The sequence below is a fragment of the Micromesistius poutassou genome, assembly GCF_964030765.1.
Source record: "Micromesistius poutassou genome assembly, contig: SCAFFOLD_4790, whole genome shotgun sequence".
Taxonomy (NCBI): domain Eukaryota; kingdom Metazoa; phylum Chordata; class Actinopteri; order Gadiformes; family Gadidae; genus Micromesistius; species Micromesistius poutassou.
In genome coordinates, this window is record NW_028178659.1 from 1 (window position 1) to 17,866 (window position 17,866).

Here is a 17,866-nt window from a genome sequence, read left to right on the forward strand (position 1 = left end):
ACACTGTCCTCACACTAACACACTCTGGTCACACTAACACACTCTGGTCACACTAACACACTCTGGTCACACTAACACACTGTGGTCACACTAACACACTCTGGTCACACTAACACACTCTGGTCACACTAACACACTCTGGTCACACTAACACACTCTGGTCACACTATCACACTCTGGTCACACTAACACACTGTGGTCACACTAACACACTCTGGTCACACTAACACACTCTGGTCACACTAACACACTCTGGTCACACTAACACACTCTGGTCACACTAACACACTCTGGTCACACTAACACACTCTGGTCACACTAACACACTCTGGTCACACTAACACACTCTGGTCACACTAACACACTCTGGTCACACTAACACACTCTGGTCACACTAACACACTGTCCTCACACTAACACACTCTGGTCACACTAACACACTGTGGTCACACTAACACACTAACACACTCTGGTCACACTAACACACTCTGGTCACACTAACACACTCTGGTCACACTAACACACTCTGGTCACACTAACACACTCTGGTCACACTAACACACTCTGGTCACACTAACACACTCTGGTCACACTAACACACTCTGGTCACACTAACACACTCTGGTCACACTAACACACTCTGGTCACACTAACACACTCTGGTCACACTAACACACTCTGGTCACACTAACACACTCTGGTCACACTAACACACTCTGGTCACACTAACACACTCTGGTCACACTAACACACTCTGGTCACACCAACACACTCTGGTCACACTAACACACTCTGGTCACACTAACACACTCTGGTCACACTAACACACTCTGGTCACACTAACACACTCTGGTCACACTAACACACTCTGGTCACACTAACACACTCTGGTCACACTAACACACTCTGGTCACACTAACACACTCTGGTCACACTAACACACTCTGGTCACACTAACACACTCTGGTCACACTAACACACTCTGGTCACACTAACACACTCTGGTCACACTAACACACTCTGGTCACACTAACACACTCTGGTCACACTAACACACTCTGGTCACACTAACACACTCTGGTCACACTAACACACTCTGGTCACACTAACACACTCTGGTCACACTAACACACTCTGGTCACACTAACACACTCTGGTCACACTAACACACTCTGGTCACACTAACACACTCTGGTCACACTAACACACTCTGGTCACACTAACACACTCTGGTCACACTAACACACTCTGGTCACACTAACACACTCTGGTCACACTAACACACTCTGGTCACACTAACACACTCTGGTCACACTAACACACTCTGGTCACACTAACACACTCTGGTCACACTAACACACTCTGGTCACACTAACACACTCTGGTCACACTAACACACTCTGGTCACACTAACACACACTAACACACTCTGGTCACACCAACACACTCTGGTCACACTAACACACTCTGGTCACACTAACACACTCTGGTCACACTAACACACTCTGGTCACACTAACACACTCTGGTCACACTAACACACTCTGGTCACACTAACACACTCTGGTCACACTAACACACTCTGGTCACACTAACACACACTAACACACTCTGGTCACACTAACACACTCTGGTCACACTAACACACTCTGGTCACACCAACACACTCTGGTCCGCTGGTCGGACCAGGAGGGCGTGCAGCGGTCCACTCCGCTGTGGCGGTCCACTCTGGGGCCGCTGTGGAGCGAGGGCCCCGAGGGCCCCGAGGCGTCTGGCCAGCGGCGCTCGGGGGACATTTACATCTGAATGGCGGCTCCTGAGGGCCAGTGGGGTCACAACAGAGGCTACAGTGGAAACCATTGTTCCAGCTGTGTCCGGGTGTCTGTGTCCGGGTGTCTGTACCCCCAGCTGTGTCCGGGTGTCTGTGTCCGGGTGTCTGTGTCCGGGTGTCTGTACCCCCAGCTGTGTCCGGGTGTCTGTGTCCGGGTGTCTGTGTCCGGGTGTCTGTACCCCCAGCTGTGTCCGGGTGTCTGTACCCCCAGCTGTGTCCGGGTGTCTGTGTCCGGGTGTCTGTGTCCGGGTGTCTGTACCCCCAGCTGTGTCCGGGTGTCTGTGTCCGGGTGTCTGTGTCCGGGTGTCTGTGTCCGGGTGTCTGTACCCCCAGCTGTGTCCGGGTGTCTGTGTCCGGGTGTCTGTGTCCGGGTGTCTGTACCCCCAGCTGTGTCCGGGTGTCTGTGTACCCCTATCTGCCCTCTTTGCATCACATCGTCCATCCGTCTGAGCACACACACACACACACACACACACACACACACACACACACACACACACACACACACACACACACACACACACACACACACACACACACACACACACACACACACACACACACACGGTCCTCTCTGTCAGATCCAGATCCCAACCCCCAGAAAGACCCCTGTTCAACAGCTGAGTGGACCCGAAGAACAGGCTTCACTCGAGCGGTCAGAACGAGAACGGAGCGGGGACCGGGAGGAGCGGGGACCGGGAGGAGCGGGGACCGGGAGGAGCGGGGACCGGGAACCGATCCTCCGATCCGGGCGCTAACAGCTCGTTAGCCCGCCGACAGGCTGGCAGCAGCACCGGCCGCCCGGCTGGTCCTCCAGGACCCCCGGCTGGTCCTCCAGGACCCCCGGCTCGTCCTCCAGGACCCCCGGCTCGTCCTCCAGGACCCCCGGCTCGTCCTCCAGGAGCCCCGGTCGGGCGCTAGCGCCGCGGCTAGCCGCTAGCAGCTAGCGGCTAGCGGCTAGCGGCGCTAGTGTTGGTGTTCAGCCACCGGATGTTCGGCACCAGAGGACCCCCACACCCCGACCGCCAGACCGCCGCCCCGGGGTCCGTGTGGGGGAAGCCGGGGGATAACAGTGAGCGATGAGCCGGGCTCCAGGCCGAGCTGCGGGGGGGGGGGGGGGCTCTTACCTGTCAGACGGATCTTGATGCTGGACCCGGTCCTCCGGGTCCCGGGGTTGGACATCACTCCGGGAAACGAGACGAACTCCCCGGTAGCGTCGGTCGAAGACACGGTTTCCCAACTCAGTCGGAGGATAACTAACTGCTATATAGAAACAGACGGTTCGCGCTCGTCTTATTCACGGGTATAAATGTGTTATTTCATCGCAAAGTCCTCCGTTCCTTCGAAACCCAACAACACAGCCCAACATTTTCGGGCTGGCTCAAAACGCCCTGACGTCACACGTTCTTACGGATATACGTGCTCGCCCACGGCGGGCGTGGGTGTGCACGCGAATAGTTTCTGTTTCCCACATTATTTTTTGCCCAGTTTTGCACTTCCAGTAATTAATGACAAACACACACACACACACACACACACACACACACACACACACACACACACACACACACAAGAAAAATCAATATACATGGAATACATGGATGTTATTCTGATGACGCCTTGCTTTGCCCCGTCCTGCTCCCCTCACTGGTTCAAAAGAACTAGTTCATTGAACAAGTTCATTTTTCTATGAACTTTGAACTGAACGTAACATATTTTTAACTAAAGAACTTGAACTTAATCTAGTCCAGATTTTGTGACATTCTGAATTGATGCTTAGGTCCAGATGTTTATTAAATAGAGTTACTGCCTTAGTTGTGATGAATGAAACAGGTGTACAAATAATATCCACAACAATCTGAGATTGTAGTGATGGGCAGCAGGAAATGTAGACGATTAACTTTAAAAGATAAGCACAGAATACTCACTCCCACAGTTTTTCTTTGGTTTCTAATAAAACTGTTAATGAACTGAACATGAACTAGTTCAGAACTGAACTGGTGAACTATGAACGTGAATTGATTCATTTTCTTCTGTATGAACTGAACTTTGAACTGGTTCACGTGACGTGTGAACTTCACAGCTGCTCCCTGAAGTGGCCTCCTTCTCCGTGAGATCACTGCACAGGGATGAGGAGACGAGGAGACAAGGAGACAAGTGGACGACTTCCTGTGTGTTCCCAGCATGCCGAGCGTCTGGAGGGGGAGACGCCAAGAAAACACCAGAAGAACGTGATCACACACACACACACACACACACACACACACACACACACACACACACAGTGTGTGTGTGTGTAGTATGAACCCATGGGAGCCAGTGAGTGTGTTCACAGCTACTTAGAGAATTCCCATTACGGAGACAGACTTAGTATTTAATAATACCGCAAGGCACACACACACACACACACACACACACACACACACACACACACACACACACACACACACACACACACACGCACACAACGCTCACGCACACTGAGCCCAAGAGAGGCCCAATTAAAAGAAGCTTAAAGGCGCAGTTTGTATTTAGTTGATTGCAATCTGCAGCCTCACCACTGGGCGGCACTATGTCCCACACACGGCACTCGGGGATGGGCCATTATACAGAACGCTACCTGAGGTTATTTTACACTGAATAATTCAGATGGATTCGAAAGATGATAAGAAAAGCATTAGGGTGAAGAATAAAAGTGAGCAATGATAGTTCATTCACTCTTCCCAAGATAAACTAATCTCACAAAATGAAAATAAAGTGGAATCATTAAAAGCTGAAGGAAGTGGGAATGCAGAAGATAAAATGTTTTATTCATGACGATTTTAACCATGAGATCTACATCTGCATGTTTGGTTGTGGGTGTGTCTGTGTGCATGTGTGTGTGTGTGTGTGTGTGTGTGTGTGTGTGTGTGTGTGTGTCCTCACAGATGTGGGTTTGTGGGTCATGGGCAGCACACCAACGTGACCAACTCAGCTGTAGTGGGGCCCCGCACCGTTTTTCATTTGTACTGATCTCAGGAGGCTGCCCTGACACGGCCCCCCCTCTCTTTGTTCACTCGGCCCACAAGGGAGCAGAGTGGAGTTCTGTGTGTATAATTGTCCTACTCACCAGCGCCCCCAAGGTGGTACTGCACCTGCATATCGTTCAGCCAATCACATGTGGCCAAATTGATCACGTGGTTTGTGTTATGGGAAGTGACTAGGCATGCTAACCAGACCTCCATTGAGCAGAAGGAGGACACATTGTGAGAAAAGCTTCTCACTTGAAGAATGTCAGAAGGTCAGTCTGTCAAAGTAGTTAGCGGATCGCTATCCAGACGGGCTTCATCTCAGTAGTAGGGCTATGGTTAGGGTTAGTAGGACTAGGGTTAGGGTTAGGGTTAGTAGGGCTATGGTTAGGGTTAGGGTTAGTAGGGCTAGGGTTAGGGTTAGTAGGACTATGGTTAGGGTTAGGGTTAGTAAGGCTATGGTTAGGGTTAGTAGGGCTAGGATTAGGGTTAGTAGGGCTAGGATTAGAGTTAGTAGGGTTTGGGCTAGGGTTAGTAGGGCTATGGTTAGGGTTAGTAGGACTAGGGTTAGGGTTAGGGTTAGTAGGACTATGGTTAGGGTTAGGGTTAGTAGGGCTAGGGTTAGGGTTAGTAGGACTATGGTTAGGGTTAGGGTTAGTAGGGCTAGGGTTAGGGTTAGTAGGACTATGGTTAGGGTTAGGGTTAGTAGGGCTAGAGTTAGGGTTAGGGTTAGTAGGGCTAGGGTTAGGGTTAGTAGGGCTAGGGTTAGGGTTAGTAGGGCTGGTGTTAGGGTTAGTAGGGCTATGGTTAGGGTTAGTAGGGCTATGGTTAGGGTTAGGGTTAGTAGGGCTATGGTTAGGGTTAGGGTTAGTAGGGCTATGGTTAGGGCTAGGGTTAGTAGGGCTATGGTTAGGGTTAGGGTTAGTAGGGCTATGGTTAGGGTTAGGGTTAGTAGGGCTTTGGTTAGGGCTAGGGTTAGTAGGGCTGGTGTTAGGGTTAGTAGGGCTATGGGTAGGATTAGTAGGGTTAGGGTTAGGGTTAGTAGGGCTATGGGTAGGGTTAGTAGGGTTAGGACTAACTCTCCAATACCAGCAGAACACAAACAACTCAGAGGCAGAGTCCACATGGATTTTGGATTTTATTTCCTTTATACTTTGATGACATTTCACATTGTTTTGTACAAAATCATTAGAAAACATCACTTCTCCAGTCTGCTGCTCCTCCTCCTCCTGACTGGAACCTTCTGGACCCCGTGACCACCCTGTGCAGTTCCCTCAAAGCACAGGCAAAAGAAAACCGCATGTCCCAGAATGCATCTGGAGGGGGAGGAGCTCTCTGCTGCGCCGCTGCAGCTCATCGGCCTGTTCTCCGCCCTCATTGGCCAGATTCCCCTCCCCTCGCTGTCGCTTGGAAACCAGTCGTCGCCTCCATCACCCCCACCCGTCCACCCTCCGTCACCCCCACCCTCCATAAGGTTTCCTTCTCTTGCTAATGCGTGACGCGTGATTGGTTAACAGTTGGTTACGTTCATTAAGAAAAACGATGGGCAGGGTCAGTATTGACCAATGAGACTGCAGCTCCCGGGGGGGGGGGGGGGCTCAGTTATGAACGAGTGAAATGTATCAATGAATCTTCTAGATGTTTTGCTAATGTACATGCCACACACACACACACACACACACACACACACACACACACACACACACACACACACACACACACACACACACACACACACACACACACACACACACACACACACACACACACACACACACACACACACACACTCTTTCTTCTAGGGGTTAAAACGGGGAGGAACCTTTTCTCTAAAAACAAAACGCTCGTTAGGATTAAAATCAGGAGAAACCAATAAGAGTTTATTTTAGCCCCTCCCTCAAAACAGTGGAACCATGGCAACAGGGCAGAGAGGCACTTGGACGCTCACCCGGGGTGGGGGACATGTGACGCGTCTGAGAGGGAGGGGGGGAGGGGGGGCGGGGGGGAGGGGGGATGGGGGGGCGGTTGGCACATGTACATGCAAAGCTCAGGGTCACCTGCTCAGGTGGGGGGGGGGGAATAACATGGATGTGGCGGGGGGGGGGGGGGGGGGGGGAGATGGTGTTGAGATGCCCCCCCCCCCTGCCCCCCCCAAGTGAGTCCACGTGTTCGCCGCGGCCCCAGAGGAGCCCTCTGATTGGAGCCCTCTGATTGGAGCCCTCTGATTGGAGCGTCAGTCCGTCTCCAGGATGAGCGGCGGCTGCTCGTTCTCCTCGTCCAATCGCAGGTCGCTGAGGTCGTCGTCGAGCCCCGCCCCTCCGGCCGCGCCCTGCTCCTCACAGTAACCTTGGGAACCAGAGGGGAGGGTCAGCGGAGGAGGCGGGCCGCGGGGGCGGGGCCCGTGTGGTGTGGGGGCGGGGTTACCTTTAGAGACCGCCCCGCTGTAGGTCTGGCCCGCCAGAGGCCGGTCATGTGACCCCTGCTCCAGGATCTCATTGGACGGCTCCGTGCTGCCGTCTAGTCTGAAACCGAGAGGGTCAGAGCGGCTCGTTAGAACAACAACAACAACAACACCACAACAACAACGGACTCCCGTCTGTAGACACAGGAAACCCCAGCTCTGTCTGTAGGTGTGTGTGTGTGTGTGTGTGTCTCTGTAGGTGTGTGTGTGTCTGTAGGTGTGTGTGTGTGTATGTGGTGTGTGTGTGTGTGTGTGTGTCTAGGTGTGTGTGTGTGTGTAGGAGGTGTGTGTGTGTGTGTAGGAGGTGTGTGTAGGTGTGTGTGTGTGTGTGTGTAGGAGGTGTGTGTGTGTAGGAGGTGTGTGTGTGTGTGTGTAGGAGGTGTGTGTGTGTGTGTGTGTGTAGGTGTGTGTGTGTACCTGTGTTGTTTCATCAGGGTACACTCCCCCCCCTCCTGGGGGTCCAGGTTGTAGAGGTACAGGAAGCCGTCCGCCGCCGCCACCAGCAGCCGCGGGATCTTCTGGATGCTACACACACACACACACACACTTGTTTAGACCCTCCCTGACTCTGTGCATGCTCGTCTGTGTGTGTGTGTGTGTGTGTGTGTGTGTGTGTGTGTGTGTGTGTGTGTGTGTGTGTGTGTGTGTGTGTGTGTGTGTGTGTGTGTGTACGCGCGTGTGTGTGTGTGTGTGTGTACACGCGTGTGTGTGTGTGTGTGTACGTGCGTGTGTGCGTGCACTCACACGGCCAGGGCGCAGATGTTCTTGTGTCCGGAGAAGGGCAGGCGGACGGTGGCGAAGGCGCGGCCCTGAGTGAACATCTCCGTCACCTGGGCGGGCAGGTAGGTGGTGGAGGCCAGCAGCACCTTCCCCAGGTAGCCCCCCCACGTGGTGGGCTCCTCCGCCGGCCTGGAGGGGGGGGGGGGTTACACCACGCTGTCACTTAACCAACACTATTATCACAAGACATCTGTGGCCACGCCCCTGGGCCCTGTGGCCACGCCCCTGGGCCCTGTGGCCACGCCCCTGGGCCCTGTAGCCACGCCCCTGGGCCCTGTAGCCACGCCCCTGGGCCCCTGTGGCCACGCCCCTGGTCCCTGTAGCCACGCCCCTGGTCCCCTGTGGCCACGCCCCTGGTCCCTGTAGCCACGCCCCTGGTCCCCTGTAGCCACGCCCCTGGGCCCCTGTGGCCACGCCCCTGGGCCCCTGTGGCCACGCCCCTGGGCCCTGTGGCCACGCCCCTGGTCCCTGCGGAGCCTGAAGGGTCAAAGGTCACGTACACGTATTTCTCCTTCTGCGTCTCCAGTTTGAAGATGTGGACCGTCTCCGTGTTGCTGGAGGCCGACAGGTACAGACCCTCCATGGAGAAGGCCAGCGAGCAGATGGTCACACACCTACACACACACACACACACACACGATGAGCTTCAGGGTGTCGGGGGGGGTCCAGGGGGGGTCGGCGGGTCAGGGGGTCAGGGTCAGGGGGTCAGGGGGGTCGGGGGTCAGGGTCTCGTACCGTTTGACTCCTCTCCGGAACTCAAAGAGCTTCTGTCCCTCGGGGATGGAGTAGACCCGGATCACAGTACCCTGGAGGTCAGAGGTCAGAGGTCAGCCAGGGTCAACATGGAGGAGGTAGGGTACGGAGTACGGAGGTCTGGGGGGTACGGGGGTCTGGGGGGTTTCAGGGTACAGGGGTCTGGGGGGTTTCAGGGTACAGGGGTCTGGGGGGGTTTCAGGGTATGGGGGTCTGGGGGGGTTCAGGGTACAGGGGTCTGGGGGGGGTTCAGGGTACAGGGGTCTGGGGGGGGTTCAGGGTACAGGGGTCTGGGGGGGTTTCAGGGTATGGGGGTCTGGGGGGGTTCAGGGTACAGGGGTCTGGGGGGTCTGGGGGGGTTCAGGGTACAGGGGTCTGGGGGGGTTCAGGGTACAGGGGTCTGGGGGGTCTGGGGGGGTTCAGGGTACAGGGGTCTGGGGGGGTTCAGGGTACAGGGGTCTGGGGGGTCTGGGGGGGTTCAGGGTACAGGGGTCTGGGGGGGTTCAGGGTACAGGGGTCTGGGGCTGTGGACTCTACCTTCTCGGAGGCGGTGGCCAGCTTGGTGCCGCTGGCGTCGAAGGCCAGAGCGGCCAGGGGGCTGTCGTGGGCCGGGATCATGTTGGCCGCTCGCTGGGAGGAGGAGAGAGGAGGAGAGAGGAGAGAGGAGGAGGAGGAGGGAGGAGGAGGAGGAGAGAGGAGCACAGAGGAGGAGGAGGAGAGAGGAGAGAAGGAGAGGAGAGAGGAGAGAGGAGGAGGAGAGAGGAGGAGGAGAGAGGAGGAGAGAAGGAGAGGAGAGAGGAGAGAGGAGGAGGAGAGAGGAGAGAGGAGCAGAGTTACACCGGGACAAGCATAGAGGGTATAGGTGGACATGTTGCTCTATAACACTGAGCTGATATAGAGGGTATAGGTGGACCTGTTGCTCTATAACACTGAGCTGATATAGAGGGTATAGGTGGACCTGTTGCTCTATAACACTGAGCTGATATAGAGGGTATAGGTGGACCTGTCGCTCTATAACACTGAGCTGATATAGAGGGTATAGGTGGACCTGTTGCTCTATAACACTGAGCTGATAGAGGGTATAGGTGGACCTGTCGCTCTATAACACTGAGCTGATATAGAGGGTATAGGTGGACCTGTCGCTCTATAACACTGAGCTGATAGAGGGTATAGGTGGACCTGTTGCTCTATAACACTGAGCTGATATAGAGGGTATAGGTGGACCTGTCGCTCTATAACACTGAGCTGATATAGAGGGTATAGGTGGACCTGTCGCTCTATAACACTGAGCTGATATAGAGGGTATAGGTGGACCTGTCGCTCTATAACACTGAGCTGATATAGAGGGTATAGGTGGACCTGTCGCTCTATAACACTGAGCTGATATAGAGGGTATAGGTGGACCTGTCGCTCTATAACACTGAGCTGATATAGAGGGTATAGGTGGACCTGTCGCTCTATAACACTGAGCTGATATAGAGGGTATAGGTGGACCTGTTGCTCTATAACACTGAGCTGATAGAGGGTATAGGTGGACCTGTTGCTCTATAACACTGAGCTGATAGAGGGTATAGGTGGACCTGTTGCTCTATAACACTGAGCTGATATAGAGGGTATAGGTGGACCTGTTGCTCTATAACACTGAGCTGATATAGAGGGTATAGGTGGACCTGTTGCTCTATAACACTGAGCTGATATAGAGGGTATAGGTGGACCTGTTGCTCTATAACACTGAGCTGATATAGAGGGTATAGGTGGACCTGTCGCTCTATAACACTGAGCTGATATAGAGGGTATAGGTGGACCTGTCGCTCTATAACACTGAGCTGATATAGAGGGTATAGGTGGACCTGTCGCTCTATAACACTGAGCTGATATAGAGGGTATAGGTGGACCTGTTGCTCTATAACACTGAGCTGATAGAGGGTATAGGTGGACCTGTTGCTCTATAACACTGAGCTGATAGAGGGTATAGGTGGACCTGTTGCTCTATAACACTGAGCTGATATAGAGGGTATAGGTGGACCTGTTGCTCTATAACACTGAGCTGATAGAGGGTATAGGTGGACCTGTTGCTCTATAACACTGAGCTGATAGAGGGTATAGGTGGACCTGTTGCTCTATAACACTGTCTAACAGGTCTGTAAGTACAAGTACAGGTCTCCAGGTTAACATGGAGCAGCTAGTTAAGGACTCTAGGTGGTAGTGAACCTACCAGGTTAACATGGAGCAGCTAGTTAAGGACTCTAGGTGGTAGTGAACCTACCAGGTTAACATGGATCAGCTAGTTAAGGACTCTAGGTGGTAGTGAACCTACCAGGTTAACATGGAGCTGCTAGTTAAAGACTCTAGGTGGTAGTGAACCTACCAGGTTAACATGGATCAGCTAGTTAAGGACTCTAGGTGGTAGTGAACCTACCAGGTTAACATGGAGCTGCTAGTTAAGGACTCTAGGTGGTAGTGAACCTACCAGGTTAACATGGATCAGCTAGTTAAGGACTCTAGGTGGTAGTGAACCTACCAGGTTAACATGGAGCTGCTAGTTAAGGACTCTAGGTGGTAGTGAACCTACCAGGTTAACATGGAGCTGCTAGTTAAGGACTCTAGGTGGTAGTGAACCTACCAGGTTAACCGTGTCAAACACCTGGACCTCTCCGATGGTGGCGCTACCGGGGTACGCCAGGTAGCAGTTATCGTTGCTGATGGAAAGAGCACACAGGCCTGCAACACACACACACACACACACACACACACACACACACACAAATAAAGGCGCTGGCAGAATGGTACCAACACACGTAAACATACCACTGTGTCCCGCTGGGGGGGTCATTAACACAACAGGGTCCCTCTCTGGTCCTCTGCTGACCCACCAGGGCCCCGGGGTCCAGGTAAGGGCGGGGCTCACCTGAGGGGTGGGCGGGGCCTCACCTGAGCGGTTGGGCTCATCTGAGGGGGGGGCTCACCTGAGGGGTGGGCGGGGCCACACCTGAGGGGGGGGGGGGGGCGGGGCCTCACCTGAGGGGTTGGGCGGGGTCTCTCTGAGGGGCGGGGCTCACCTGAGGGGTTGGGCGGGGTCTCTCTGATGGTGTGCAGGACCTTCATGTCCCGGATGTTGTGGATGTACAGGGACTCCTCCAGGCAGACGATGAGCCGCTGCACCGTTAGAGAGAAGACACAAGAGACGATGTGACAACACCCCCCTCAGAGACACAGAGCTGAAGACCAGCCCCCCCCCCTAATGACCAGCAGCCCCCCCCCCCCACCTGGCGGTTGAGCTTGACGGCCAGGATGGTGTTGGAGTAGGAGTAGTTGCAGATCTCCGTCCCCTTCTTGAAGTGACACACTTTGAGCTTCCTGGGAGCCTTCAGGCTGACGATGGCCACCAGGCTGCTGGAGAACAGACGCTCCACGATACACACGTCCTCTGTGTCCGCTACACACACACACACACACACACACACACACACACACACACACACACACACACACACACACACACACACACACACACACACACACACACACACACACACACACACACACACACACACACACACACACACACAGTTATTTTGCGGTGCAGTGTTCTCCCAGAGGACGACGTTCGTAACGTCGCTCAGGCCAGAAATAAACATCTAAACAAGTAGAACAGAATGAACACAATACACCAAAAAAAACATTCATTTTTGATCAATTATATATTTTTACCAACAACCGAATGTTGAATAAAACAATTAAAATATACTGGTGTATCAAATAAAGATGTCCATGTGACTGACGCTACGGTAAGGGCCTACGGTGGAGAGACTCATGTTGAGCTCCTGGGCTTGATGAGCTACAGCAGGGTCTCCAGAGTGAGTTAACCTGACAGAGTGAGTTAAAGTGACAGGTCAGGGGTCTCCAGAGTGAGTTAACCTGACAGAGTGAGTTAAAGTGACAGAGTGAGTTAACCTGACAGAGTGAGTTAAAGTGACAGAGTGAGTTAACCTGACAGAGTGAGTTAAAGTGACAGGTCAGGGGTCTCCAGAGTGAGTTAAAGTGACAGGTCAGAGTGAGTTAACGTGACAGGTCAGGGGTCTCCAGAGTGAGTTAAAGTGACAGGTCAGGGGTCTCCAGAGTGAGTTAAAGTGACAGGTCAGGGGTCTCCAGAGTGAGTTAAAGTGACAGAGTGAGTTAAAGTGACAGGTCAGGGGTCTCCAGAGTGAGTTAAAGTGACAGGTCAGAGTGAGATAAAGTGACAGGTCAGGGGTCTCCAGAGTGAGTTAAAGTGACAGGTCAGGGGTCTCCAGAGTGAGTTAAAGTGACAGGTCAGGGGTCTCCAGAGTGAGTTAAAGTGACAGGTCAGGTCAGTCTCCAACCTTTTTTTAGGATGAGAGCTACTTTCAAAAAATAAAGTCTCGAGCTACTTCTACTCCCGGATGTTAGTTTAGTGTAGTGTGTGTTAGCACAGTGGGAGGCTGAGTATTTATTCACGTGTAAAAGACGAGTGTGTGTGTTTGATTTGCGGGACGAGCGTGGCGGTCGGGGGAAAGGCGGTGCGACCACCACACAGACGCCCTGCCTCACTCACTCTGTGTGACGTATCTGGCTTCAGTCACAATAGAACCCACACCTGTTCGATAGAGTTCAGGTTTGGCTCGGAAATGTTAGCTTTAGCCCCCAGCTTGCGGTCCTGTTAGCCTACTCAGACGTGATTGGTTGATATTGGTTGGGGTTCGTTAGGGTGGGGGAGGGGTTAGATAGATATAGAGTTGTAGGAAATAGAGTTCACTATGAGTGAGGTTTTGTTTATTCATAGGGTAGATTCTTTTTATTTTCTTTCTTTTAATTTTTTATATTTTGGATTTGCTTGGCGAGCTACTTATTGAGGGCTCGCAAGCTACCTGACCCCTGAGCTAGAGGCTCAGAGTGAGTTAAGATGACAGAGTGAGTTAAGGTGACAGGTCAGAGTGAGTTAAGGTGACAGAGTGAGTTAAAGAAACAGGACAGAGTGAGTTAAATAAACAGGACAGAGTGACTTAAAGTGACAGGTCAGTGGTCACTCACTCTACATAGCCATTCAGTCCCTTATTTGTCTGTCCTGGCACTTGATGAACGCACTTAATACAGGTTGTATTCATTCATTGTACTTAATTGTGTTGTGTATGCATGTTGTGTAGCATGTACTTAGTTGTGTAGTATCTGCAGTAGCTAGCTATCACTGCTGTGTACGGGGAATGGGGTCAGCCTGGCGATTGTTAGCACTTGCACTTGGTTCTATGAACGTCTTTACTGTACAGACGGCTTTGAATAAAAGCGTCTGATAAATGCCCTAAATGTAAATGTTAAAGTGACAGGACAGAGTGAGTTAAAGTGACAGGTCAGAGTGAGTTAAGGTGACAGGACAGAGTGAGTTCAGGTGACAGAGTGAGTTCAGGTGACAGAGTGAGTTAAAGTGACAGGACAGAGTGAGTTAAAGTGACAGGACAGAGTGAGTTAAAGTGACAGGACAGAGTGAGTTAAAGTGACAGGACAGAGTGAGTTAAGGTGACAGGTCAGAGTGAGTTAAAGTGACAGGAGAGAGTGAGTTAAAGTGACAGGACAGAGTGAGTTAAGGTGACAGGACAGAGTGAGTTAAAGTGACAGGACAGAGTGAGTTAAAGTGACAGGACAGAGTGAGTTAAAGTGACAGGACAGAGTGAGTTAAGGTGACAGGAAAGAGTGAGTTCAGGTGACAGGACAGAGTGAGTTCAGGTGACAGGACAGAGTGAGTTAAAGTGACAGGACAGAGTGAGTTCAGGTGACAGAGTGAGTTCAGGTGACAGAGTAAGTTTAGGTGACAGAGTGAGTTCAGGTGACAGAGTGAGTTCAGGTGACAGGACAGAGTGAGTTCAGGTGACAGAGTGAGTTCAGGTGACAGAGTAAGTTTAGGTGACAGAGTGAGTTCAGGTGACAGAGTGAGTTCAGGTGACAGAGTGAGTTCAGGTGACAGGTCAGAGTGAGGTTGGCGTGACCATCGATGGTTCTGAGCAGCAGGGTTGAGGGAGAGGCCCTCACAGCCTCAGGGGACTCGCCTGTTGACATTATTTCACCTTTGACCCACAACAGCGCGTGACGCACACACAGTCCAAAGAGGTGTTGTGGGTCGCAGGCGATGTGTGTTTACCAGCCGCCGCGCTCCGGCTCACGGCTGCGCCCGTACCCCACCAGCTCTAAGGCCCTGAGAGAACGACCCGTCCCCCGGGCCCCTGAGGGCCTCCAGCGTCTGGAGGGCCCCGGAGGGCCTCCAGAGTCTGGAGGGCCCCGGAGGGCCTCCAGAGTCTGGAGGGCCCTGCAGGGCCGCCCTCATAATAACTGTGATTCTTTGTATCCTAACAGGAGACGGCCGTAATACTGCAGATCAAATGTTTAGAGAAAGGTCACCAAAGGAGTCAACTTGTTTGAGTTATGTACGGCGCCGTAGACACCGAGGGAGGACCTCGCTGCATTGTTAATATTGACCTCATTCATATTTCAGCACATCCGTTACACTAATGCTGCACTGATTGTGTCTTCAGTTGGAGAACGGGCAACAAGGTCCCACCGCTCTATGATGTATAGATCTATAGTTCTAGAGTCTCTACGATCTATAGTCCACATCTGGCACTGGCTCGAGGCCAAAACATGATTTCATACAACAGCCGACAAACATACGGACACAGGGGATACAGAGTATACTGTAGAACACTTACTACACTCATAGATCTGCTCCAGTTTGTCCACAGATGACAGAGAGAAAAACTTGTATCCTGATTTCGTGCCAACAGCCAAGGACCTAAACAAAGCAAACACACACACGGCTGTTATCTGTCACGAAATGTACGAAACACAATACAAACAAGTACTCCTACAACGATCACTCGGTTCATCTACATAAATACATTTACAGAGAGCTGTAATAACGGTTTCCTAGTGACTATTAATAATGCCATTGTCATCACATGAAACAGCGCTTTGTCAGCTGTGTGTGTATGACACACACACACACACACACACACACACACACACACACACACACACACACACACACACACAGAGAGAGAGTCGCACACTAATAGTGCAATCCCAAAATGAGCGTCTCCTAGAAACGCGTCAGAAAGGAGCTGACGCATGCCTCGGGTTAGGGGCTAACCTTAACCTTAACCCTAATATAACGAGGGCATCAGTCCCACGGTCGTATTTTACCACCTCTTTGTCCGTCGGTTCCCCTTTTCCAGTTCACCCACTCCCTGAAACGTGTGTGCTAAAGCGGCTGGCTCTGAGCCTGTCGCCAGCTAGCTCCGCAGCTAGCCATGCTACACCCGGACCGCAGAGCACTGCGCCTCACGCCGCCCACAGGGCTTCATGTGCGGCGGCCGTCCTTCTGTAACCAAGGGCCGATCAGCCACTTCGAACCCTGTCAAACACGACCGGGTGGTGGACGTGGGGTCCGGGGACCAGGCAGGGGTCCGGGCCCCTGCCTGGTCCCCGGACCCCTGCCTGGTCCCTGGTCCCCCTGGCCCCCCTGCCTGGTCCCCCTGGCCCCCCTCCTGGTCCCCGGCCCGCGGCCCCCCTCCTGGTCTCCCTCCTGGACCTCGTTCCCCCGCCTGGTCCCCCCTCCTGGTCCCCCCTCCTGGTCCCCCCCTCCTGGTCCCCGGCCCTTACGTGTTGTCCTGGTTAAAGTTGGCGAACAGAAGCTGGCTTCCGCCGGCATCCCCGCTTTGACTGGCCAGGTTCATGACCCGGCACCATGTACGTGTACCGCTGGGAGAAAGAGCCGCTGGGAGGCCGAGGAGTGCTGCGGGCGGAGCGCTCACGTCGCCATTCCTCTCCTCTCGTCTGCTGCTGATTGTTGTTGTTTTTTTTACAGGCGCTGTTGCTCTTCCTCTACGCGCATGCTCAGTCGTTTTTTTTTGACGCGCGGCGTATCTTAAAGGGCCACGCAGTAAATGACGACCTCCCCCAAAAAAAAAAATAATAATAATAATAATATAAAAAATAAATAAACGACGCTTACTCGACCTCGTCCTAAATTTTGAGTTAACCTTGTCGGATCGAAACGTTAATAGAGTAACAGTGACCGACCCCTTTTTTAATGGTGCCTTCTATTTGTCCACCCGACTCGATCTGCGAGTCGGATTTCCGAGTTAAGAAACCGGAAGTTGCAAATAGCACGCCCCCGAGGTCGTAAAAACGACTCGTCAACTCGTCTGAACTCAGAGGACCCAAAGGTTCAGTAACAAAGATGGCTACTCTGAGCATCACATGTAAAAACATTGTGGTTTTCTACTATTTTAAGCACTTTTTAGCACTGTATACTGTTACCTATAGGCATGTTGTTACAGTCTTATTATGTGTTAAATACCGCCTATTTTGTAGCTTGTGCCGCTGAAATTGGCTAGAGACGCTCCATGTTGCTATGACAACAATGCCGATTCTTGAGCAGAAAGCAGAAAATAGAAGGCACCATAACAGCTCTGGTTCCGGAGTAAATTTCCCATTAATTTTCTCCATTGACTTTTCGTAAAATCGTTATATAAAAGAGTTTTATATACTTATAAAGAGTTTTAAGGCTGGAACCAAGCAAGTCGTCCGTCAAGGTAGTCGTGACCATAAAACAAGCGATGGATTCATTCAGCAGTCATGGACCACTTGACTTGACGCGGGGTGCAGTAAACGTTTCCTGGTAACAGCGAGCTCCACCAACGATCACCAGTCGTGTTACACTTTAGGATTATGGGTAGTGTAGTGGTTTCAAAGACATTGCGAATAAAACATGTTTTTATAAAACCTAGATGTTCATGTCTTTAACTTGTGCTTCTGCAGGAGCATATACCATCGATTCACAATATACCAGGGCCTGGTAAGTATACTTTGGATGGTTACGACATTATGGATTTTAATCAAAACCTCTATGGAGGAAATCAATGGGATTTTTACTTCCGGAACCACTATAAATGTATTATGTTTCGAATAGGGCAGAATTTGCACAACAGCATCACCTATAGCGTAACCCTAACCCTAACCATAATCA

The 17,866-nt window shown here is 52.2% G+C and overlaps 1 protein-coding gene across 1 annotated transcript; it reads right to left on the reverse strand.

Annotated features, from left to right (window-relative positions):
• Nucleotides 1-6,976: 6,976 nt before the first annotated feature.
• wipi2 (WD repeat domain, phosphoinositide interacting 2) lies at nt 6,977-16,684 on the reverse strand. The gene is made up of 12 exons (XM_084490260.1): nt 16,498-16,684; nt 15,546-15,628; nt 12,099-12,268; nt 11,892-11,988; nt 11,456-11,553; nt 9,370-9,462; nt 8,815-8,885; nt 8,580-8,693; nt 8,044-8,208; nt 7,717-7,824; nt 7,263-7,360; nt 6,977-7,184 (listed from the first exon to the last, which is right to left on the reverse strand). Exons 1-12 carry the CDS (start codon nt 16,569-16,571, stop codon nt 7,072-7,074), a joined length of 1,284 nt encoding a protein of 427 aa, XP_084346386.1. The 5' UTR covers nt 16,572-16,684; the 3' UTR covers nt 6,977-7,071.
• Nucleotides 16,685-17,866: the final 1,182 nt, after the last annotated feature.